Source organism: Dendrobates tinctorius, unplaced genomic scaffold (genome assembly GCF_039654945.1).
Source record: "Dendrobates tinctorius isolate UK_male_01 unplaced genomic scaffold, ASM3965494v1 ptg000038l, whole genome shotgun sequence".
Taxonomy (NCBI): domain Eukaryota; kingdom Metazoa; phylum Chordata; class Amphibia; order Anura; family Dendrobatidae; genus Dendrobates; species Dendrobates tinctorius.
The window spans coordinates 31352633-31376633 of record NW_027361706.1 but is presented as its reverse complement, the minus strand read 5'-3'; the positions used below and the strand labels follow the sequence as shown (position 1 = coordinate 31376633).

Below are 24001 nucleotides of genomic sequence, written 5' to 3'. Positions count from 1 at the left end.
CACTCGGGAGCGGAGCATTCAGCTCCATCTATTGCTATGCGGCCGCGCGCTCCACTCCTGAGTGCCGGCGGCAGTTCCAGGTATTAACATGTGAGACTCGGCCGTGTTTCTCACATGTGTGATCCCGGCCTAACGTTGAATAATTGTGTTTGGAAAGATTGTCAAAGGTTAATTATAAAATTGTATAAATGATAAAAGAAAAAGTGGTAATGGCAGCAGACAGCGGAGTGTAAACCGCCCCCCCAAAAGAAAAAACTACCTTGGCTAGGAACGTGGGAGACCCTGGCAGAAAATGCAGGTCATAATTGGCTTCCTTTTCTCTAGGGAAAGCGTATTCCTAGGGAGGAAGTGGAGTGTGTTATGAAATATATGGAACAGCTCTTGTCAGAGTCACAACTGGATATGTTACCTCTGACAGCGACACCATCAGTTTTTGTCAGTGTCCTACACAGTAGTCTTCCTCCACTGCCGTAACAACTAATCTTTACATTTCGGACTTTCAATCAAACAATAGCACCGTTATCTATTCCTTAGCCTCCTAAGCAACAGCACTTTAAGTTAACAAAACTTGATCCGGCTGATTTATTGGATGAGATGAATAGTATTCGAATTACATGGGAGATCTGAGAAGATGGAGGACACGATTCAAAAACCCAGCTTTGTTAGTGGGTCAGCCATGGTGGCAGGAGAACTAGCAGCTGAGAAGGTAGTGACAATCAGAGCAATCTGGAAGTGGGAAGAAGTTGGGAATGGAGCTCAGGCAACTGTCAGCTGAGTCAGTGATGATGATTGGGTGATGAATAAGACCTGAGAAGTTGCTTTTCAGGAGTCACCTAGACCTCTTAAGGGCCCGTTACACAAAGCGATATCGCTAGCAATATCGCTATAACGTCACTACTTTTGAGACGCAGCAGCGATATTGCTATATGTGATACTTACCGCCGACCGGCTCCCCTGCTGATAGCATGAGAAGGTCCTGGGCCGTTTCTCATCGTCAGCTTCCTGCTGAGCTTCCTGCTGTGGCGACGAGCGACGCGTGGACGACGTCAGGATCGCCTGGTGTGACAGGTAAGTAGCGACCCCCGTCCCCAGCGATGTCGCTGGTGAGATCTGCCTGTGTGGCAGCTCACTAGCGACCACTTAGCGATGTACCAGCGATCCTGACCGCGTCATATCGTGGTCGGGATCGCTGGTGCATCGCTAAGTGTAACGGTACCCTTAGTGCTAGTGAAGGGAAATTTGAATGCTTCAGCAAACAAGACACATTGGCTAAAGGCCCTTTTACATTTAGCGATGCACCAGCGATCCGACGAGCGATCCGACCCAATCAGGATCGCTGGTGCATCGCTAAATGATCGCTAGTGAGCTTTCACACAGAAAGATCTCACAGCGATGCAGCAGCGACGCAGCGGACGATACTCACCTTTCACACACAGCGATCCTGACGTCCTCCCGCCCGCCTCCACGTGTCGCTCGTCGTCACAGCAGGAAGCGCCCGACGAGAAATGGAGCCGGACATTCTCGCGCAATCAGCGATGGATAGCGGGGGAGCCGGTCGTTGGTAAGTATCACACATAGCGATATCACTAGCAATATCGCTATAACGTCACAAAACCGGTGACGTTTTAGCGATATTGCTAGCGATATCGCTTAGTGTAAAACCCCCTTAACTGTAGCCTCCAGCTTTGTGGGAACAGTTTGGGGAAGGCTCTTTTCTGTGCCCCATGACTGTGCTTAGTGCACATGGCCCATAAAGCCATGCTTGAGGAGTTTGGGGTGGAAGAACATGGCTGGCTGTGCAGAGCCCGGACCTCAACCCCATCCAACACTTTTGGGGTGAACTAGAATGCAGATTATGAGCCCGGCCCTCTCCTCCAACATCACTCTGACTTCACTAATGTCCTTCTGGATTCCCAAAAGAGTCTCAGATGCCTCCAAAATCTTGTAGAAATTCCTACCCGAAGACTGGGAACTGTTATATCTTCAATGGGGCCGACTGTATGTGATATACACTATGGAGTGACATGGAGGTATGCAGGGAGAGCTGCGGCACCATGATAATGGCACTAAGTGCTACCCAATATCTCCTGCTGGATATTGCCATGTTCTACCCTGTGCAATGAATCCACGTCCCTGAAAGAACACTTGGGGTGAAATTAATGTTTAATGCACATTTCACAGCTGCAGGACCTCGTGGTGGAGGCCATTGTGCTCTATGTGCAACCGCACACATAATCCCCTCATATCACCAGAGCCCCCCACGTACTCCAGCCCCCACCGACTCCTCACAGTCACACTGACTTATCACGTGGTACTGCCTCCTTGCCCGGTCTCCCCGGAACATACCACTGAGGTACTAGGGGGGTGCTTATGTCGTTAATATTGCTCGGTATCTTTAATTGAGGTTTATTTCTTTTTCAATGGAATCACTATTACCCCCTCTATTACGCAGTGAGTGTGTCCTCTGAGTCTGTTCCGTGTACTTCTGTCTCCTCCACTGTCCCCCCCGGGTGGTTGGGTCCGGAGCAGTGACAGCGGCGGAGCGGACGTGCGGTGCAGCAAGAAGTGAGCGGGTATGACCAGGACTGGGCGTGTCTCCTGCCTGCGGCCTGAGAGGGCGGGGCCCGGGAATGTGACAGGAAGGACGGCAGCTGACAGAGGTGAGAGACGGCCAGGAGGACGGGACGTGCAGGTGAGGGCCACAATGTCTGCTATTCTGCTGCTGTGCATCGATGTGGTGCGTGTGACGACAGAGCTGCTGGCACAGGGGGGCTGTGCATGTGACCTGGGACTTGTAGTCCTACATGGCTGCTGGCACAGGGGGGCTGTGCATGTGACCTGGGGCTTGTAGTCCTACATGGCTGCTGGCACAGGGGGGCTGTGCATGTGACCTGGGACTTGTAGTCCTACATGGCTTCTGGCACAGGGGGGCTGTGCATGTGACCTGGGGCTTGTAGTCCTACATGGCTGCTGGCACAGGGGGGCTGTGCATGTGACCTGGGACTTGTGGTCCTACATGGCTGCTGGCACAGGGGGGCTGTGCATGTGACCTGGGACTTGTGGTCCTACATGGCTGCTGGCACAGGGGGGCTGTGCATGTGACCTGGGGCTTGTAGTCCTACATGGCTGCTGGCACAGGAGGGCTGTGCATGTGACCTGGGACTTGTGGTCCTACATGGCTGCTGGCACAGGAGGGCTGTGCATGTGACCTGGGACTTGTGGTCCTACATGGCTGCTGGCACAGGGGGGCTGTGCATGTGACCTGGGACTTGCGGTCCTACATGGCTGCTGGCACAGGAGGGCTGTGCATGTGACCTGGAACTTGTGGTCCTATATGGCTGCTGGCACAGGGGGGCTGTGCATGTGACCTGGGACTTGTGGTCCTATATGGCTGCTGGCACAGGGGGGCTGTGCATGTGACCTGGGACTTGTGGTCCTACATGGCTGCTGGCACAGGAGGGCTGTGCATGTGACCTGGGACTTGTGGTCCTACATGGCTGCTGGCACAGGAGGGCTGTGCATGTGACCTGGGACTTGTAGTCCTACATGGCTGCTGGCACAGGAGGGCTGTGCATGTGACCTGGGACTTGTAGTCCTACATGGCTGCTGGCACAGGGGGGCTGTGCATGTGACCTGGGACTTGTAGTCCTACATGGCTGCTGGCACAGGAGGGCTGTGCATGTGACCTGGGACTTGTAGTCCTACATGGCTGCTGGCACAGGAGGGCTGTGCATGTGACCTGGGACTTGTAGTCCTACATGGCTGCTGGCACAGGGGGGCTGTGCATGTGACCTGGGACTTGTAGTCCTACATGGCTGCTGGCACAGGGGGGCTGTGCATGTGACCTGGGACTTGTAGTCCTACATGGCTGCTGGCACAGGAGGGCTGTGCATGTGACCTGGGACTTGTGGTCCTACATGGCTGCTGGCACAGGGGGGCTGTGCATGTGACCTGGGACTTGTGGTCCTACATGGCTGCTGGCACAGGAGGGCTGTGCATGTGACCTGGGACTTGTGGTCCTACATGGCTGCTGGCACAGGAGGGCTGTGCATGTGACCTGGGACTTGTAGTCCTACATGGCTGCTGGCACAGGAGGGCTGTGCATGTGACCTGGGACTTGTAGTCCTACATGGCTGCTGGCACAGGAGGGCTGTGCATGTGACCTGGGACTTGTAGTCCTACATGGCTGCTGGCACAGGAGGGCTGTGCATGTGACCTGGGACTTGTAGTCCTACATGGCTGCTGGCACAGGGGGGCTGTGCATGTGACCTGGGACTTGTAGTCCTACATGGCTGCTGGCACAGGAGGGCTGTGCATGTGACCTGGGACTTGTGGTCCTACATGGCTGCTGGCACAGGGGGGCTGTGCATGTGACCTGGGACTTGTGGTCCTACATTGCTGCTGGCACAGGAGGGCTGTGCATGTGACCTGGGACTTGTGGTCCTACATGGCTGCTGGCACAGGAGGGCTGTGCATGTGACCTGGGACTTGTGGTCCTACATGGCTGCTGGCACAGGAGGGCTGTGCATGTGACCTGGGACTTGTGGTCCTACATGGCTGCTGGCACAGGGGGGCTGTGCATGTGACCTGGGACTTGTGGTCCTACATGGCTGCTGGCACAGGAGGGCTGTGCATGTGACCTGGGACTTGTGGTCCTACATGGCTGCTGGCACAGGAGGGCTGTGCATGTGACCTGGAACTTGTAGTCCTACATGGCTGCTGGCACAGGGGGGCTGTGCATGTGACCTGGGACTTGCGGTCCTACATGGCTGCTGGCACAGGAGGGCTGTGCATGTGACTTGGGACTTGTGGTCCTATATGGCTGCTGGCACAGGGGGGCTGTGCATGTGACCTGGGACTTGTGGTCCTACATGGCTGCTGGCACAGGGGGGCTGTGCATGTGACCTGGGACTTGTGGTCCTACATGGCTGCTGGCACAGGAGGGCTGTGCATGTGACCTGGGACTTGTGGTCCTATATGGCTGCTGGCACAGGGGGGCTGTGCATGTGACCTGGAACTTGTGGTCCTACATGGCTGCTGGCACAGGAGCGCTGTGCATGTTGCATGTACACAGGTGTTAGGTCTGCGGCACACCAGCCCTTCTCTGGCTTCCATACTGATACATTGTTATCCCAGTCACTGCCTTTTTTTTGGGACGCCCGGGGGGAGTGGTCTTTATTCCGCACTTCGCGCAGCTGATTTGCCTAATCTGCGTAAAAAAACGCGTCGGGTCTTACACAGCCCTCCGTGTGCCGTGCATTTCTGTGGTGGTTTTTTTTTTTACGCTGCTTATTTTCGAAAAAATGCAAGTAAGTTAGTAGGGGCAGAAAATCTGCAACTTGAAAAAGTCAGCAACGCCGCACTGTGGGTTCATCGCCTTAGAGTTGCGGCAGGGCGGCACCTCACCTTCACATTTTATTAACCATTTCGTGCTCTATGTAGATTAATTATTACTTTGGGGGGGAGTGAGGGGAAAATTTTTTTTTTTTTTTTTTGGCTCTTACTATTTATGTGTAATATTTTATTTGAATTGTTAATTTCTAGATTTTATAGCCTTCAATTACTTGTACAAAACACTTCATGAGCGTTGTAAGAGACACTTTCTCCTATCTCCAACATATTAAAGCGCTACTCCAGCTCCTTTTTTTTTTTTTTATTATTATTGCAGTGCTGGAGTGGTGCTACCACTGTAGATTCTGTGCTAGCGATGAGTGAGCATGATTGGATAAGGTGCTATCCGAGCATGCTCGTGTCCTAATCGAGTATTTTCGGCGTTCTCAAGTCGCTGTGGCTGTTCGACAGTCGCAATACATGCATTATCAGTACTGTCCCTATTGGGGCTCACAATCTAAATTCCCCATCAATATCTCTTTGGAATGTGGGAGGAAACTGGAGTGCCTGGAGGAAACCCACGCAAACTCGAGAAGAACATACAAACTCCTTGCAGATGTTGTCCTTGGTGAGATTTGAACCCAGGACCTCAGCGCTGCAAGGATGGCAGCTGGTAAGTATAATGCTAGGGACAGAAATGAGATTAAGGCTGGGGTCTAACTTGTGAGTGCAATGCGAGAAACTCGCGCCTCAGTACCCAGCACTGCCTCCCGGAGCGTTCAGCCACATAGAAATACATGCAGCCGCACACTTTGGTCCCGAGTGCCAGGTATTGAGGCGAGAGACTCGCATGAGTTTCTTGTATTGTGGCTGCAAGTGTGATACCAGCCTAATGGCACCACTCCAGTGCTGAAATGAAATAAAAAACCAAAAAACCTTTTCAGTGGATTTTTTTTTTTTTTTTTTTAAGTGAAAAGAGCACCCCCTTTGCCACTGCTTTATGAATTCTGGAACAGTTGTGTTTTTCTTTCTTTTTTTTTTTTTTTTTTTTTCCACATGCCCATCTGTTGCAGAGTTATGCACGTAATAATGATGCAAATTTTCCCTCCAGCCAGCTGGGTATGTCCCGCAGAACTTTACAGAAAATATGTAGCTTCTAGTTCAAATGCAATGGGGCAAATTCATCAAAGCTTTTAAACCAGAAAAAGTGGCGTAAAGGTGCAGACATTTTGCAGCTTTTGGCGTTCTGAATCACAGCTGGTGAGGAGATGCGGTGGCAGAACTGCTGCTCTAGTCATTGACTGGAGTATCATTTCTGATATGGTGATTCCCACGCAGAAGGTGCAGCGAGTGAATTAAGTAGTGTGAACCTCCTAATTAACTAGGTGCCTTGTACTCCAGCGACATGAGCATAACGCCTCGCCAACCTGTTGAATCTTTTCACATATTTGGCCGGCTCCCTAGTGTCTCATCCAAGGTGGCTTTAACTAGAAAAATGTCCCCAAACCATTTTTAATTGTTCCAAAGCAAAACCAGATTTATCAACTCTTGGTGCATGGGGCAGAGTCTCGCACACCGTCATTAATGGTATAATTATCCTGGGATGTTCGTGCATAAAATAATTTATATGAATGGATGCTGCAGTGAGCAGCTCCGCTCCATTAGATTTTTATTCATGGGGTCCTTGGTGTGATTGAAGGTCCCCGTCTTGCTGTATTCATCCACCTTCATAAATGGCTCCAATCACGGCCGATTAATGGCTTTAGCAATGCTTTGTATGAGCTCCTTTGCACTTTAGCACTCCATTAGTTGCTGATGCCAATGCACACAGTTGCTGATAAAGTCCATAAAGGTTGTCTGGATGATGCTTTGTTTTTATGGACAGGACATTGCTCCTCGGTGACCGCACTACATCTGCGTGTGTGCAGATTTCATAACAGTCCTAGACGCTTTATGATCCTCCAAATCCAGGCTTTTGTAGTAAATGGATTAAAGATCCAACACTGAGGAAGAATGAAATGGGTTTGGACTTTTGCACTTTTCAATGATTAAATAGATAGGTAGCCCCTTGTTCTTTCTGTCTAAGGGTATGTGCACACCATATCTTTCAGGTGAGTCTGCTCTGAAACCTGCCTGAAAGTGCTCCAAAAAATAAATGCAAATCTCGGCAATGAGATCTCGTCCCCCGAGATCTCGGGACGAGATCTGAACCTGCGCATGCGTCGTCCCCGGACCGACGGCCATCTTCCTGGCGTCCATGTTCCCGGAGGCCACCTCAACATGGCGGCGGCCAGCAAGGGATGTGCGGGGGCCTCCGGGCTTGGAGGAAATGCCAGCGGAGCCGCCGCCCCTGTACCGGAGCACAGAGAGCCGCTACCCCTGCATCGGAGCACAGCCCGCTGCCACCCGCACCGGCCTCCAGCCATGATCGCGGAGGTTAGTAAATTGCGACCATAAGACGCACCCCCCACTTTCCCCCCAAATTTTTTTTGGGAAAAAAGTGCGTCTTATGGTCCGAAAAATATGGTACTTCTGGGACATATAAAGCAATAGCGTATGTCGGCGCATGCGCATTACTGATTTTCGGCTTTGCCTACACTTGGGCAAAGCATATGGAGCAAGATACCTTTCAAACGTGTACCCGCAAAAAATGTACGCCATCGCCGAAACTCACTGCAAGGAATGCGTTGACCAAGCGAGGAGGGGTGGAGAGACAAATGAATACAGGCCCATCGGACCGGACCGAACAATTAACATACAGCGCGATAAAAAAAAGTATTTCTGAATGATAGATGACGGGTTCCCTTTAAAGATAACACATTTCCTTTTGTATTGTGTATATGTTATATATTTAGAAAATGGGCCGATGAAAAAGTTTGGACACTGCATGGTTAGTACCTAGTTGCATCCCCTTTTGCTTTTTGTAGTCAGACAAGAGCCGTACAATTCTTGTTTGAAGGCTTTTCATCCATTCTTTATTGGAAAAATTATTCCAGTTCTGTGAGACTCCTGGTATGCCTTGTATGCACTGCTATTTTGAGGTCTAGCCACAGATTTTCAGTGATGTTCAGATCAGGGGACTGTGACGGCCCGTTGTAAAAGCTTAAAGGGAATCTATCACCACTTTTTTTTTTTTTTTTTCCTTTTTGTAATTTTTAAAATGTAAAAGATGAAAATATGTACCATATATACTCGTGTGTAAGTTGACCCCCCCCTCCCTAATTTTGGCACAAAAAACTGGGAAGACTTATTGACTCGCGTATAAGCCTAGGGTGTAAAATGGAGCAGCTACTGGTAAACTTCAAAAATAAAAATAGATACCAATAAAAGTAAAATTAATTGAGACATCAGTAGGTTAAATGTTTTTGAGTATCCATATTGAATCAGGAGCCCCATATAATGCTCCATACAGTTCATGATGGGCTCCATACAAACTATTCCCCATATAATGCTGCACAAAGGTTAATACTGCCCCCATAAGATGCTCCATAGAATAATATGCCCCATATAATGCTCCATAAAGGTTATGCCCCCATATGCTGCCCCATAAGATGCTCCGTATATTATGCCCCCATATGCTACTGCTGCAAAAAAAAATGCCATATTCTTGTCTCCTGCTCAGGACCCAGCACCTAAGATATTCACCTGTCTGCCACGTCATGTCAGTGACTGTTCAGCCAGCAGAGGGCGCGGCGTGCACTAACAACGTCACCGCGCCCTCTGCTGGCTAAACATCACTGACATATGACGCAACAGACAGCGGTGAGCAGCGTGGGAACGGGGACAGGTGAATATCGCTATACTTACCTCGCCTGGTGCGGTCTCTGCAGCCCCGCTTCTCCACAGTCTCCCTTCCTGTCTTCAGCGGTCACGTGATACCGCTCATTACACTTATAAATATGTGCACATTCATGAGTTTAATGAGCGGTACCACGTGACCGCTGAAGGCAGGAAGGGAGACCGTGGAGAAGCGGGGGAGCTGCAGAGACCGCGCCGGGGGGGTGTCAGTATGATCTGACTCCCCCCTCCCCCGCCGACCCCCAGGTATATGACTTGTGTATAAGACGGGAAGGGGGACTTTCAGCCCCAAAAAATGGGCTGAAAATCTCGTATGTACAGTAATTTTTTTTGCCTAAAATACAAAGGAAATGTCATCTTTTTAACCTTATTCCTTTTAGAGATCATATAATCTTCAACTGGATTAACTGTTCACATTAACAGTAATTTTAACCAGGGGTCATCAAACTTTAATATTCCACTGTATGTTCAGCCTTTTGAGTGTCATGTAATCGCTTCATGTTTCCAAAGATGCCAAGTGTTTTAAAAGTAGTGAGCAGAGTATTGTAAGATCTCACTGACACTGGCGTACAGCACGGCCGAGTGGTATCTGATGTTTTATCGGCTAACACTCAGCCCAGTGTTATACTGTGGGGCAGCTCAGATCTGTGATTTTCTCATGCCGATTCGGATCATGCGCACCCATACAAGTCTTTGGGTGCTGGTAAATCATCGTTCACAGCAGATGAAGAAATTAAGTTCTCCGTCTTCTCTGCGCCTGTGATAGGATTCTATCATGCAAGAAAATCGGACCGCAGTAAGATGACGCATTGCATCAATCTCTGACTGAGTTTGAGCCTTTTGTCTTTGGCTCAGTTCTCTCGTGTGAGGCAATGTACAGTGGAGTGAGTGTACCCTAAGGGTGTTCTCTGCTCTGAACACTGTCCATACTTGCAATACAAGTCAATGGAAAGTCTCCTGGGTGTGTTTTTAGGCCCCCTTCACACGTCCGGCGCTTGTGACATCCATTTTCACACGTGCTGGAGACACATAGACACGCACACCCATTGTAATATATGGACCTGCCCACATGTCCCTGTTTTCACATGGCTCGTGTGTCTGTGACCCACACGTAGACATGTTCATTTTTTTTTTCTGGCAGCACAGATGTCAATAGGTACCGCATACAAATGACAAAGTATGCCATCCATGTGACACGTACCAGAATAGAAACGAAAGATTTTCAAGTGTTAAAGATGTGCAAAGATACGGATAGATGTCTTAATTGTTGACTGGTGTTTAACACCTTCACGAGGTGACCAATTTTCAAGAGATTGGTTCTTCCCCGAGCCATAACTTTTTTTTTTTTTTTTTCTCTTCGTCTTCTTCTGTCCACATAGACATATGAGGACCTGTTTTCTGCCGGCCGAGTTTTGCTTTTGAATTACACAATTCATTTTGCATCATAGAGAACTGGAAACTGGCAGAAATCTTAAACAAACAAAGAAAAAAAAAAAACGCAATTCTGATAGTTTTTTGGGAATTGTTTTTAAGGTGTAAATTTGTGATAAAAATGAGGTTGCAATTAGAGTTGCGAATTTGCTCAGGTCCATGTTTATCCGGCAAGCTGTAGCGCTTACCAAATAAACTGCAGAGAGAACGCGGCTTCCTGGATCACTCCGGCTGATCGGCTCCGCAGCTTGGGCTCTCCATGCATGTGTCGTCACTGTCACACAGCCGCAACATGTGAAGCCGAACAGCCGGTTTGATACAGGAAGCCGGTTTCCATCTGCAGCTTACTCGGTAAGCGCTATAGCTTGCCGAATAAGCAGGGACCCCAAGAAACTCGCTCATCTCTAGTTGCAATATGATTCTGCTCATCAGCACGATTACGGCAATACCAAAAATGTCGTTTTTTTTTTTTTTTGTGGAGGGGGAAAAAAAAGCTTGCAACAAAAATTTTTTTTTTTCTGTATGTGTGTTTAAGTTACCAATTTTCCGAGTCCCATAACGTTTAATTTCCAGTCAGTGGAGCTGTGTGATGGCTTATTTTTGAGGGGCGAGACTACATTTTTATTGCTACTGTTTTGGAATAGATAAGACGTTTTGATTGCTTGTTACAGCATTTTTTTTTTTTTTTTTTGTAATATTGCAGCAATCCACAAAAAACACACAATTTTGGTATTCTTGAAATTTTATTTTTTTTTATTTATTTTTTTGGTCTCCTGTCCTTTGCAATGTAAAATCCAGACAGCAATGGTACACTGATGCCATCTGTGTGCTGTACGTGTTTTCCATGGACCCATAGACTTGTATTGCCCCTTGTCATCCATGACACATCTCTGAGTTTTGCATCGGCATGCAGTACATGAAAAAGACATCCCCATAGATTATAATGGGTATGTGTTGCATTTGTGAAAAAAAAAAAAACAAAACACGTATGTGTGGATGAGGCCTTAGGTTGGTTTCACGCATCTGTGAAACTCATGACTTTCAAATGGACCACGGAGTGATTTCTGTCCTGAACTCAAGACTTTTGAAGGCATAGATGAAGTTGTTGAATTCCGGTCAGGAGACCTGTGGCCTGGTCATACTACGGTCAGTGATAGATGAGCAGTCTCTAGAAAGTTTTCGAGGGCTAGTATAAGAGAACTCACACATTGAAGCTAATCTCCCTCGTATTTGCAAAACATTTTTTGTTGAAGTGCTCCCACGGTCCTCCGCCACAACCTTTGTTGTCCCTGTAGCTTGCTGTGCGTAATGATGGCACATCAGGTTCCCCCCACTTCCATAACTGCTGCTGTGGAAGGTCCTCACCGTTGGTTGCGGTGTTTGGGACCTTCTTCACACTGTCTATTTGATCTGATAGTACAACCTCTTCAATACCTGTTAGGACGTGTGCACACGTTGCGGATTCTGCTGTGGAATTTTCTGCGTGGATTTGTCTAAATCCGCAGGTCAAAAGACCTGCGGTTTTCCCCTGCGGTTTGACACCTGTCATGGAGCAGGTGCCAAACCGCTGCGGAATCCACACAAAGAAGTGACATGCTGCAGATTCTGCACCGTGGGCACTGCGGTTTTCAATTTACATAGACTAGAAGAGTACTGCAGGTCCAATTCCGCTGCGGATCAGCAGAATCCGCAACGTGTGCACACACCCTTAAGCTTTGCTGTTTTAATATGCCCTTGTAGGGAATGCTGAGCAGATAGGTGGGGACACTACTTTTAACCATAGTTATAGCTCATACCCCCCCCACCACGGAGAATCACCAGCCACACTTAAGATCGGTTTGTGCCTCAAGCAAATGAAGCGCTGCTTCATATCCGTATACTCCATCCCATCACCACATGATCGGCTTTACTGCTGGAAGCCCAGAGAATAAAGCTCCACCTAACATAAAATGAACTTTGTCTTAGCTTAATCAGTGTAAATATCTTCAAGGATTCACATACTGATGAGCCGGATTTGCTGACAGTGTGAATTCATTAGGTCTCTGTAGGGAGGCTTCAAATCCAGATAAAGCCACCTTTACTGCAGGTCCAGACTCCTCATTGGTGCAATTTATCATTGTCGCATAGGGACCCGAGAGGTAAGGGGGCCACGGCGACTACCAAAGCAGGCAGAATTGTGATGAGCTGTTGGCCTGCACAGAGGCCCGTCTCTGTGTCCGTGATGGCTGACCAATCCAGTATTGGAAATAACAGAGCAGTGATCCTGTGTCCCTCACCTGTGGAAAGCGGCACAATCACTTCCAGGCCTGTGGACTTGGTAAGCCAAACCTCCAACTTGCCAATGACGCCGACTCCACAGTACTGGTCACTACTGAGCATGTGCGTAAAGTGCAGCACAGATTCATCTCCACTACGACCCCACAGCACTGGTCACTACTGAGCATGTACATAAAGTGCAGCACAGATTCATCTCCACTACGACCCCACAGCACTGGTCACTACTGAGCATGTACATAAAGTGCAGCACAGATTCATCTCCACTACGACCCCACAGCACTGGTCACTACTGAGCATGTACATAAAGTGCAGCACAGATTCATCTCCACTACGACCCCACAGCACTGGTCACTACTGAGCATGTACATAAAGTGCAGCACAGATTCATCTCATCTACGACTCCACAGCACTGGTCACTATTGAGCATGTACATAAAGTGCAGCACAGATCCATCTCCACTACGACCCCACAGCACTGGTCACTACTGAGCATGTACATAAAGTGCAGCACAGATTCATCTCCACTACGACCCCACAGCACTGGTCACTACTGAGCATGTACATAAAGTGCAGCACAGATTCATCTCCACTACGACCCCACAGCACTGGTCACTACTGAGCATGTACATAAAGTGCAGCACAGATTCATCTCCACTACGACCCCACAGCACTGGTCACTACTGAGCATGTACATAAAGTGCAGCACAGATTCATCTCCACTATGACCCCACAGCACTGGTCACTACTGAGCATGTACATAAAGTGCAGCACAGATTCATCTCCACTACGACCCCACAGCACTGGTCACTATTGAGCATGTACATAAAGTGCAGCACAGATTCATCTCCACTACGACCCCACAGCACTGGTCACTACTGAGCATGTACATAAAGTGCAGCACAGATTCATCTCATCTAGGACTCCACAGCACTGGTCACTACTGAGCATGTACATAAAGTGCAGCACAGATTCATCTCCACTACGACCCCACAGCACTGGTCACTACTGAGCATGTACATAAAGTGCAGCACAGATTCATCTCCACTACGACCCCACAGCACTGGTCACTACTGAGCATGTACATAAAGTGCAGCATAGATTCATCTCCACTACGACCCCACAGCACTGGTCACTACTGAGCATGTACATAAAGTGCAGCGCACAGATTCATCTCCACTAAAAGCCGAGATCCTTAGATCAGGAGCAGAACAGACATTTATAGGGCAATTCATAAATTTCCCAAATTATGAAAAATTGTACAGCACATCCTGCACTGAACTACTGAATCCAATTATATATCCGGTATAATATATTTTTGGAGTTAGTCCATTTCATACTGACTCCACAGCCCTGACGCTACTTTTCACACCACATCCACAGTGGTGATAGAGCTTCACATGTCTCCACATCACCCCATATGAGTACTGTAAAGAAAAATATACTGTCATGTGTGTGCGCGCAAGAGTGTAAATATTTTTGTCTATATCTACGTATATACCGCCTAATACACTTCAGCTGCTTGAAAACCTCAGTCTTTAGTGGTGTGTGTGTGTGTGTGTGTGTGTGTATATTACAAACTGTCAGCACTCTGCAGCCTAGGTTTACATACATTATACAGAAAGCCCAGACCACCCCTTCAACAGAAAATACTAAAGAAGGTATTGTCTGCTGTCTCTAACATAATATAAAATGCAGCTGAAAATTTGCAATAACGCCTTGTGTGAACTTAGCCTCTTTGTACATGCCCCCTCTTAATTGTAAAGCACTGCAGACTTTGTTGGCTCTGTATAAATAACCTACAATAAACATACTAATTCTGCATGATGCTTGTGATGTGAGGCTGGGTTCTGATGTATTTGGGTTTCCGGAATCAAGCTGACCAACTGCCTTCCGAGAGCTCAGCACAGAATACAGCACCCCAGCTAGTCTGACGCTTCTTATAAAGGACCTATCGTCGGCTTATTTGCAACATGTTGATTTTTTTTTTTTTTTTTCTCACCCACAGAAAGCAATAAGAAAGTGTTTCACTGGCTTACACTAATCACTCATTTATTAACTGCTCTTCATTTATCTGTTTTGTGCGTTAGTATTATCATCATGACCCACCAACTACTACCACGTGCCCTGGTGTCTCCTCGATGGCTGTGGGAATCCATACGGCCTGGCTCATCTCTGCAAGGAACCCTTCGTATTCTTGATGCTTCATGGCATCTTCCTAAAACTGGACGTGACGGATGGCGCGAATACAAGGAGCGCCATATTCCTGGCGCTTACTTCTTTGACATTGATGCTTGCAGTGATCGTACCTCTCCTTATGACCATATGCTGCCAAGCGCAGACCAGTTTGCTGAATACACAGGACGGCTTGGTGTATCCAACAACAGTCACGTAGTCGTCTACGATGCAAGTGATTTTGGCTCTTACAGCGCTCCTCGGTTGTGGTGGATGTTTAGGGTATTTGGACATCAACGAGTCTCTGTGCTGGATGGTGGCCTTAAAGCCTGGCTCAGAGAAGGACATCCAGTAAATTCCGGAAAGGAACCACGTCCACAGATAACAGAGTTCCAAGCAAAGCTGGACACGTCCCACGTTGTGGGGCACGAGGAAATGGAAGAGAACGTGGAAAAGAAGAGAGTTCAAATGGTGGATGCCAGAGTGGAGGGAAGATTCAGAGGACTGGAGCCTGAACCCAGAGAAGGTGAGATTGAGATGTGGTTATTTCATGACTTTGTTGTATCAGTTATATAGCTGATATTTTTGCTCTCTTCCACCTCATATGATAAAAATGAGACTTTCTGAAAAATGGCAAATTGTAAATTGTGTTCCTTTTTGTTTTTCCTATTCTTTATCTTGTGAAGTTCAGGATCCACCATTTGGTCATCTTTGTTTTTGGCCATTAACTGAAGTGTTAAACATTCGTATATCAAGTTTTTTTTTATTTTTCTAAACTGGAGAAGATACAGATTAGATATTAGAAAAAAAACTTTGACAGTGAGGGTGATCAATGAGTGAAACAGGCTGCCACGAGAGGTAGTGAGTTCTCTTTCAATGGAAGTCTTCAAACAGAGGCTGGACAGACGTCTGTCTGAGATGGTTTAGTGAATCCTGCATTGAGCAAGGGGTTCCTTCCAATGCTAACATTCTATGATTCTTTTCCCTTTCCTAGTGCAGGATCACAATATCAAATTAATAAATTTGAAAGGTCTAGCAGCATACGGGGGGGAGATATAATATACCTACACGTATGCACCATTTTGTCTGTGACAACTGGATAATATTGTGGTGCTCGTCATGATAATATATGTCTATACATGGCACTCTCTACTGTAGTTTTTGAGTTGCACAAACTACAGCGCAGATAGCGACATGGGCATCTCCACCTCCTTTACTTGTTACTGAAGTACTAGAGAGAGCTTAGACGACTCCATTCTGTTGGAACTGTATGTTTGGTGGTTTTTTTTTTTTTTTTTTTTTTATCTCCATTCTTTTTTACGTTGTCCACCACACTCAGTAAGTGAAACGTCTAGGTAACATTTACATTTTATTGTCTCGTGTACGGTCTGTGCTTAATCTATTCTGCATATGTCATCCATATTTATCCTTTTATTCCCACTTTGTCTACATCATATAGGGATTGAACCTGGACACATCCCCGGATCAATAAATCTCCCTTTCCCAAGCTTACTTACGCCAGATGGTAATGAGAAATCCCTGGAAGAGCTGCGAAGTCTGTTCCAAGCAAAAGGCATTGATCTGTCTCGTCCTCTGATAGCCACGTGTGGCTCCGGAGTCACCGCCTGCCACATCGCTCTGGCTGCGTTTCTCTGCGGTAAAGAAGACACTGCCATATATGATGGATCCTGGGTGGAGTGGTACATGAGGGCAAAGCCAGAAGATGTGGTTTCAGAGGGCAGAGGAAAGACACTGTAATTAACATGATTTGCCTATTTTTGTCTGATGACCTGTGATGATTTTTTTTTTTTTTTTTCTTCTTCTTTTTGTCCACTAGCTTATTCAGCGTTCGGTCTTGCAATGTTTAGACAGCGTATCCGTCAGTGCCTTAATTCTCTTACATACTACAGGTGTAAGTGTCTGGTCATGGTGGTCGTCCTCTGCAACGACCACCTGACAATCACACAGGACTTGCCACATCTCACAGTGACTCTGGGCACAAGCAAAAAAAACCTCTGTACAGTCATCATCCAAAGGCAGCAGGAGTTGTCCGCAGTAATTCTCCAGAATTTTATCAGTTGGAACTTTGTTTGACTGTCTCGTCTGATTACCATCTTCTGTCTAAATCCTCTCTGGGGTAACATGTGAGTCAATGATTTTCGATGGAAAAATGGATTGCAAGCCGATGCATCGGGTGATGGGGGGTTTTCTTCGTTTTTGGTGGGGAGAAGAATCAACTTTTTTCTATTATGTTGCAGCGGTTATTTTAGTATTGGTTGACAGTGTTTGTTGGAATGAAGCGATTAAGACGTGAATCATGAATGTTGTTCGATATTTCCATTAAATATTTTAATTCAATGTGTAAACAGTGGTGTTATGAAGGTTATATTGGATATGTTTTATGAAAAACTTTTTTTTTTTTTTTTTCCTCCCCTCTTCCTTACCTCTTCCTTCTGTGGCTAGGTGCTGATCGGTGGCTTTCTGACTGCTGGGATCTGCACGATTTGCACAGTGCAGAATTTATATTGACATTGTAAAATGGAGAGACAGGTCAGACGCCCGACCGCCACTCAATATGGTTTTGGATGGGAATGAATGCGCTTCGCTCGAACTGATAAAACTTCCCTGTTTTGCCTGTTGGTGCAGGTTTCAGAAGTCGCACACCAAGTTATCAAGCGTCAAAAAGTTACCCTTTTGGATTGAGAGCTTGTTTTCACCGCGCAGTATCTTTACATTTTTTAAAATGTACCAATACTTTTTTTTTTCTTGTATTGACCAAAAAAACAGCCTGAAGAAGAGTCCATTAGCTTTTAACTGATTGGCATCTTTGGAATCAGTTCATAGGAATCTGTCAATAGGATAACCCCCCCCCCTAAGCCAATTATATGGACACATACAGTGGGGAAAAAAGTATTTAGTCAACCACCAAATAAATGTTTTTGAATAGCCATATTGAATCAGGAACCCAATATAATGCTCCATACAGTTCATGATGGCCCCATAAGATGCTCCATACAAAATACACCCCATATAATGCTGCACAAAGGTTAATAATGGTCCCATGAGATTCTCCTTAGAATAATATGCTCCATATGCTGCTCCATAAAGGTTATGCCCCCATATGCTGCTCCATGGATTATGCCCCCATATGCTGCTCCATATATCATTCCCCCATATGCTGCCCCTGCTGCAAATAAAAACAAAAAAAATTACATTCACCTCTCCGTCGCTGGGTGTCAGGTGCCGGTGTCGCTGCTGGCTCGGGACCCGGCACCTGAGACATTCACCTGTTCTGCGTCCATCGCTGCTGCTCACCGCTATCTGCCACGTCATCTGTCAGTGACGTTCAGGCAGCAGAGGGCACGGCGCGCACTAACCACGTCACCGCGCCCTCTGCTGTCTGAATGTCACAGAGAGGACACATCAGACAGCAGCAAGCAGCGATTGAGCGGGAACAGATGAATATAGCCTATACTTAACCCGTCCTGGCGCGGTCTCTGCAGCTCCGTTCTCCCACTGTCTCCCTTCCTGCCTTCAGCGGTCACGTGGTACCGCTCATTAAACTCATGAATATGCACATATTCATGAGTTTAATGAGCGGTACCATGTGACCGCGGAAGGAAGGGAGACCGTGGGAGAAGCAGGGGAGGCTGTAGAGACCGCGCCAGGAGGGGTAAGTATGACCTGACGCCCCTGTTCCCCCTCCGACCCCCTGGTGTATATGACTCGAATATAAGCCGAGAGGGGGACTTTCAGCCCAAAAAAATGGGCTGAAAATCTCGGCTTATATTCGAGTATATACGGTATTTGGTCATTAAAAAAAAAAAAAGTTCATCTCAATATTTTGTTATATATCCTTTGTTGGCAATGACAGAGGTCAAACGTTTTCTGTAAGTCTTCCGAAAGTTGGCACACACTGTTGGTGGTATGTTGGCCCATTTCTCCATGTAGATCTCCTCTAAAGCAGTGATTATTTGGACCTGTCACTGAGCAACACAGACTTTCAAATCCCTCCAAAGGTTTTTCTATGGGGTTTTGATCTGGAGACTGACTAGACCACTCCAAAACCTTCATATGCTTCTTACGAAGCCACTCCTTCGTTGCTGTGGCGATGTGCTTGGGATCATTATCATGCTGAAAGACTCATCTATGTTTCATCTTCAATGCCATTGCTGATGGAAGGAGGTTTGCACTCAAAATCTCATGATATATGGCCTCATTCATTCTTTCATGTACATGGGTCAGTTGTCCTGGTCCCTTTGCAGAGAAACAGCCCCAAAGCATGATTTTGCCGCTCCCATGCTTAACAGTAAGTATGGTGTTCTTTGGATGTAACTCGGCATTCTGTCTCCTCCAAACACGACAAGTTGTGTTTTTTTTTTTTTTTTTCTACCAAACAGTTCTAGTTTGGTTTAATCAGACCATATGACATTCAGATGGGCCCGGACATGTACTGGCTCATGCAGGGGGACCCGTTTGGCACTGAGTCCCTGGCGGCGTAGTGTGTTACTGATGTTAGCCTTTGTTACGATGGTCCCAGTTCTATGCAGGTCATTCACTAGGTCCCCCCGTGTGGTTCTGGGATTTTTGCTCACCATTCTTGTGACCATTTTTACCCCACGCGGTGAGATTTGGCGTGAAGCCCCAAATCGAGGGAGATTATCAGTGGTCTTGTATGTCTTCCATTTCTTATTATTGCTTCCACAGTTGATTTCATCACACCAAGCTGCTTGCCTATTCCAGATTCAGTCTTCCCAGCCTAGTGCAGGGCTACAATTTTGTTTCTGGTGTCCTTAGACAGCTCTTTGGTCTTCACCACAAGGGTTCAATTTGGTGGGCGGGGCCCCTCAGGGTCCGGTTTGGTGGGCATGGCCACTCTGGGTCCGATTTGGAGGCCGGGGTCGATGAGCCTCTGATTTGGAGCCTGGGGTCACTCAGCTTTCGATTTGGCGCGCCTGCCCTTTAAGACTCATTTTGGTGCGCCGGCCCTTTAAGAGCTAGTTTGACGCACTGGGCTTCTAAATCCACTTTGGCGCACATTCTCTCTCAGGGGCATGCGTCATGTGATGAAGCTAGATTTGCATTTGTGCTGTGGGTTTCGCTTTAAGAGCTGAAATCTGGCAGAAACTGTGTCCTGGGGGCGTCATGTGAAGTTCATAGGTGTTGGCATAGTAACTGGGTGTGCCTGCGCATATCAATGAGCTTAACTGTCATTTCAGTCGCCTCAGGGCACGTTTTCCCTGTGGCAACATTTCCCCATTGAAAAGCATTGAGACAATACATTCCAATGACGAGAAAATGTTTTTTCAAACGCAAATTGCGCAAAAACTACAAATCCGATCGACACGAAAAATACTTAGCACACCACTCATGGACGCTGGCTTCGAAACGACACCTCACATTTTGTTTTTTTATTTTGAAAAAGTGTCTGTGTGGCCCTGAAACACTTTGGTTGAATATAAACCTTTTTAGTTTACGCTGAGTGACTTCGGGGTCCTCGAAAAATGTGCTCGAGTCCCCGCGGCTGCGTGTCTCATGGCTGTTTAACAGCCGCAACACATGCAGGGGATTGCCTAACAAACAGCCGCGAGACATGCAGCCGCAGGTACTCGAACATGGTATTCGAGCACGCTTAAGACACTGTTAGCTCCCGATCATGCTCGGATAACACCTTATCCCAGCATGATCGCTCATCACTAGTCTCTAAACAATGCCCCCAGGTGAACACCACCATCACTCTCGCCTTTTTTTTTTTTTTTTTTTTTTTTTTCTGGTATTGCCCTGTTGTGGAGTTCAGTCCCAAACTGACCTTGACCAATAGATCTTAACAGATCATTTACATAGTAAGAAAATGGATAAATAAAATATGTTACAATTTGGTCACCATGTTTTAAGAAATGTATTTTATTTTGCAAGTTTCTGAATTTCTTAAATTCTTTTCACTACTTCAAGAAAAAAAAATAACCCTTTAAAAGTTTGGTATCTCGGTATTCATACTGACCTGGAGCATTGCATTACCAGATCCTTTTTTGTCTCAGAATGAACACCTTTAAATCAAAATTCAGCCATTGTGAAATTGCTGTTTTTATTTTTCACAATCTCATTGCATTTTAAAGTTTTTGTTTTATTTTTTTTTGTTCCTGTTTTTCATTACATTGTGGAAAGGTGAATGGATATTGTTCAGAACTACAACTTTTCCCACATAAATAAGTCCTTGTTTGGCTATGTTGATAGAAAATAAGTGAAAGTGGAGTTTAAAAAAAAAAAAAAAGCTGGTTCTGAATTTTGATTTAAAAAAAAATCAAAAAAAAAATTTCACTAGAAACATTGTGAAACTATATTCGAGTTCCCGCAGCTGTATGGCATGGCTGTTCGACAACCGCAACACATGCAGGGATTGACTAACAGCCACGAGACGTGCAGCCGCAGGGACTCTCATATTTTCGAGCACCCCAAAGTCACTTGATTAGCACCCAAGCATGCTCAGATAACACCTTATCCCAGCACCTTCACTCATCAGCATTAGTGATGAGCGAGAATACTCGTTGCTCGGGTGATCTCCAAGTATTTTGGCATGCTCAGAGATTTAGTTTGTGTTGAAGCAGCTGCATGATTTGCGGCTGCTAGACAGCTTGAATACATGTGTGGCATGCCTGTTTGTTAGGAAATCCCCACATGTATTCAGCCTGTCTACAAGTCGCAAATCATGCAGATAAGACGACAAAAACTAAATCTCCGAGCATGCCAAAATACTCGGAGGACACCCGAGTATACTGGCTCATCACTAATCGGCATCCATCGTTCAAACCAGACATAATAGCTCAGCAGACTGAAACAAATGTCATGTGAAACTAGTCTTAGATTGGCAGCTGTTTATAAGCATAATCTCTTTATGAACTAATTGGAAAAAAAAGACAAGTTAAAGATTTGAAGCAAAAAGTCTATCTGGGTAAAACCTCAGGTTAAGCATTTAAGTGAAGCCTAAGACAATTGGCAGTGTAAAAACAACACTTCAACACCTTCCTGACATTTTCAGTATATATATACACAAGTCCTTGTTGGGAAGGCTTCCCGACCGATGAAGTATATGTACGTCATGTCAATCATGCGATCACCGTGACTAAGTGCATGGTTATCGCGTGTTTCTCACAGCAGAGAACATGGTGTCTTCATTCCAGGGGGTGGTGAGGCTCCTCCTCCTCCTACTCCGACGCTGACATAAAGCGCAGAGACACAGTGATGGACCTGTACTTCCTCATTCTAGCTGCGGATTTGTACAGGGCGGTCACTGTGTCCCTCTGAGCTCCGTGCTGGGCCTTGTGGTGCTCAAAAAGAAAGCGTTTCTGATCCTTTCCTTATCAGTCCCTTCCCCCTCCTGTTGTTGAGCACTGATCGAACTTGATTGCTCCATTTTTGTCAGTTTTTTTTTGTCCTGCAGCTGCCGAGTGTTGATCACAAATCACTGATCTGCACTAGTGCTCGCTGTTTTCCAGGATTTTTTGTTTTGTCCCGTCCCTGTCCATTCCAAATATCCCTCCACCCCCTTCCCTTTGCACCACCTCCGTGCATGCATCCTGCAGCCGCCGAGGATTAAGCAGTGACGCAAATCACTGGTCCGTGCTCTTGCTCGCTGTTTTCCACAACTTTTTTTTCCCCCCACCTTTGCATCATTCCATGTTTAGATGTGCACCACTGATTAGTGCCCATGCTCGTTCGTTTTTGGCAAGGACTTTTTTTTTTATTTCCCTTTTTGCACCATATCCGTGCGTGCATCCTACAGCTGTCAAGCGCTAATCGCTAACTCGCGTCAATGAATGGGCTTCGGTTGTTGACCTTTTTTGTTGGGAAAAATTGAGTCAGGCTTAGTATCAGTTGCAGCTGCTTAGTGATTTGATTTTTACTGACCTCTGTTTAGTAACTTTGTTTTCTATTTTACATTTTTCTCCCCCCCCCCCTTTCTAAATAAAAAAAAAAAAAAAAGTTTACACCAAGCGCGCACACATAACTAAATAAAATTTGGTACACACACAAACACCACATATGTGAAAAAGTGTTGTGCTGCTTTTAAACCTGGTATTCAGTGGAGGAGGCATACACTTTTCTTACCGCAAACATTGAGGGAGAGGATCCCACCATCCTTTTATTTTTCCAATTTCTCCTCTAGTGATACCGAACCACCACGCAACGCTCTAGGACAAAAACTGAACCAGCACTCACTGTTGCTGACTCCTGATTGACCTTACCTCCCAAAAATTGTGAGCTACAGATTCCTGATTTTGTGGTGCCTTCAGGAATTCAATTTGACACCACTCGCCCCACAGAAATTGACCCTTCAAAAAGTGTTTTTCTCTGAAGATTTTGTAAATCTCATGGTGTTGCAGACCAGTTTGTACGCACAACAATTTTTCTCCCAAAATCTGACTTCATCATTTGCCAACTGGATTCCTGGTAGACACAGTAGAAATTATGTTTTGGGGCCTGGTTCTTCACATGGGGATAGAGAAGAAGCCAGAAATGCGTCAATATTGGAGTGCTGACATTTTGTATAACACTTCAGTGTTCCACATGGCTATGGCATGGACATGGTTTGAGACCATCCACAAATTCTTGCATTACAGTGATAAAGCATGGTGTCCTCCGTGAGATGGCCCCCACTTTGACCGACTTTTCAAAGTTCGGCTGGTCATTGAGCACTTCAGCAACAAGTTTACTGAGGTGTACAACACCAAAGGGACATATGCATGGATGAGTCCCCTTTTCCTGAAGCATCTTTTTTGCTTGGGAAAATGCGGCCGCTTCACCAGCGTCTAAAAAACATTGCACATAGGCTTGTATAGCCAGTATCTGCCTGGAAGTGCAGTGATCGGAGCAGCACTGATCGCTGTTGTTTACCTCTGCTTATAGTCATAGCCAATGTGTTGGCACCCTTGAAATTGCTCCAGAAAATGAATGATTTCTGCCAGAAAATTATTGCAATTACACGTGTTTTGCTA

At 46.4% G+C, this 24001-nt stretch overlaps 1 protein-coding gene across 4 annotated transcripts; it reads left to right on the top strand.

Moving 5' to 3' along the window:
- Positions 1-896: 896 nt before the first annotated feature.
- MPST (mercaptopyruvate sulfurtransferase) lies at positions 897-17374 on the top strand. Of its 4 annotated transcripts, none has more exons than XM_073574351.1 (3): positions 897-1068; positions 14924-15534; positions 16468-17374. In XM_073574351.1, the coding sequence occupies exons 2-3, from the start codon at positions 14934-14936 to the stop codon at positions 16764-16766; spliced, it is 900 nt and encodes a 299-aa protein (XP_073430452.1). In that variant the 5' UTR covers positions 897-1068; positions 14924-14933; the 3' UTR covers positions 16767-17374. The 4 variants fall into 4 exon arrangements, with proteins under 4 accessions (XP_073430452.1, XP_073430449.1, XP_073430451.1 ...); XM_073574348.1 differs by lacking the exon at positions 897-1068 and adding an exon at positions 1823-2030; XM_073574350.1 differs by lacking the exon at positions 897-1068 and adding an exon at positions 2500-2660.
- The last annotated feature ends 6627 nt before the right edge of the window (positions 17375-24001 follow it).

Coding starts and splice junctions, on each gene's coding strand:
- MPST (XM_073574348.1), top strand. CDS start 1,987: ATGGGGCCGACTGTATGTGATATACACTATGGAGTGACATGGAG. Junction 2,031..14,923: donor CACTATGGAGTGACATGGAG/GTATGCAGGGAG, acceptor TTTGTGCGTTAG/TATTATCATCATGACCCACC. Junction 15,535..16,467: donor GGAGCCTGAACCCAGAGAAG/GTGAGATTGAGA, acceptor TACATCATATAG/GGATTGAACCTGGACACATC.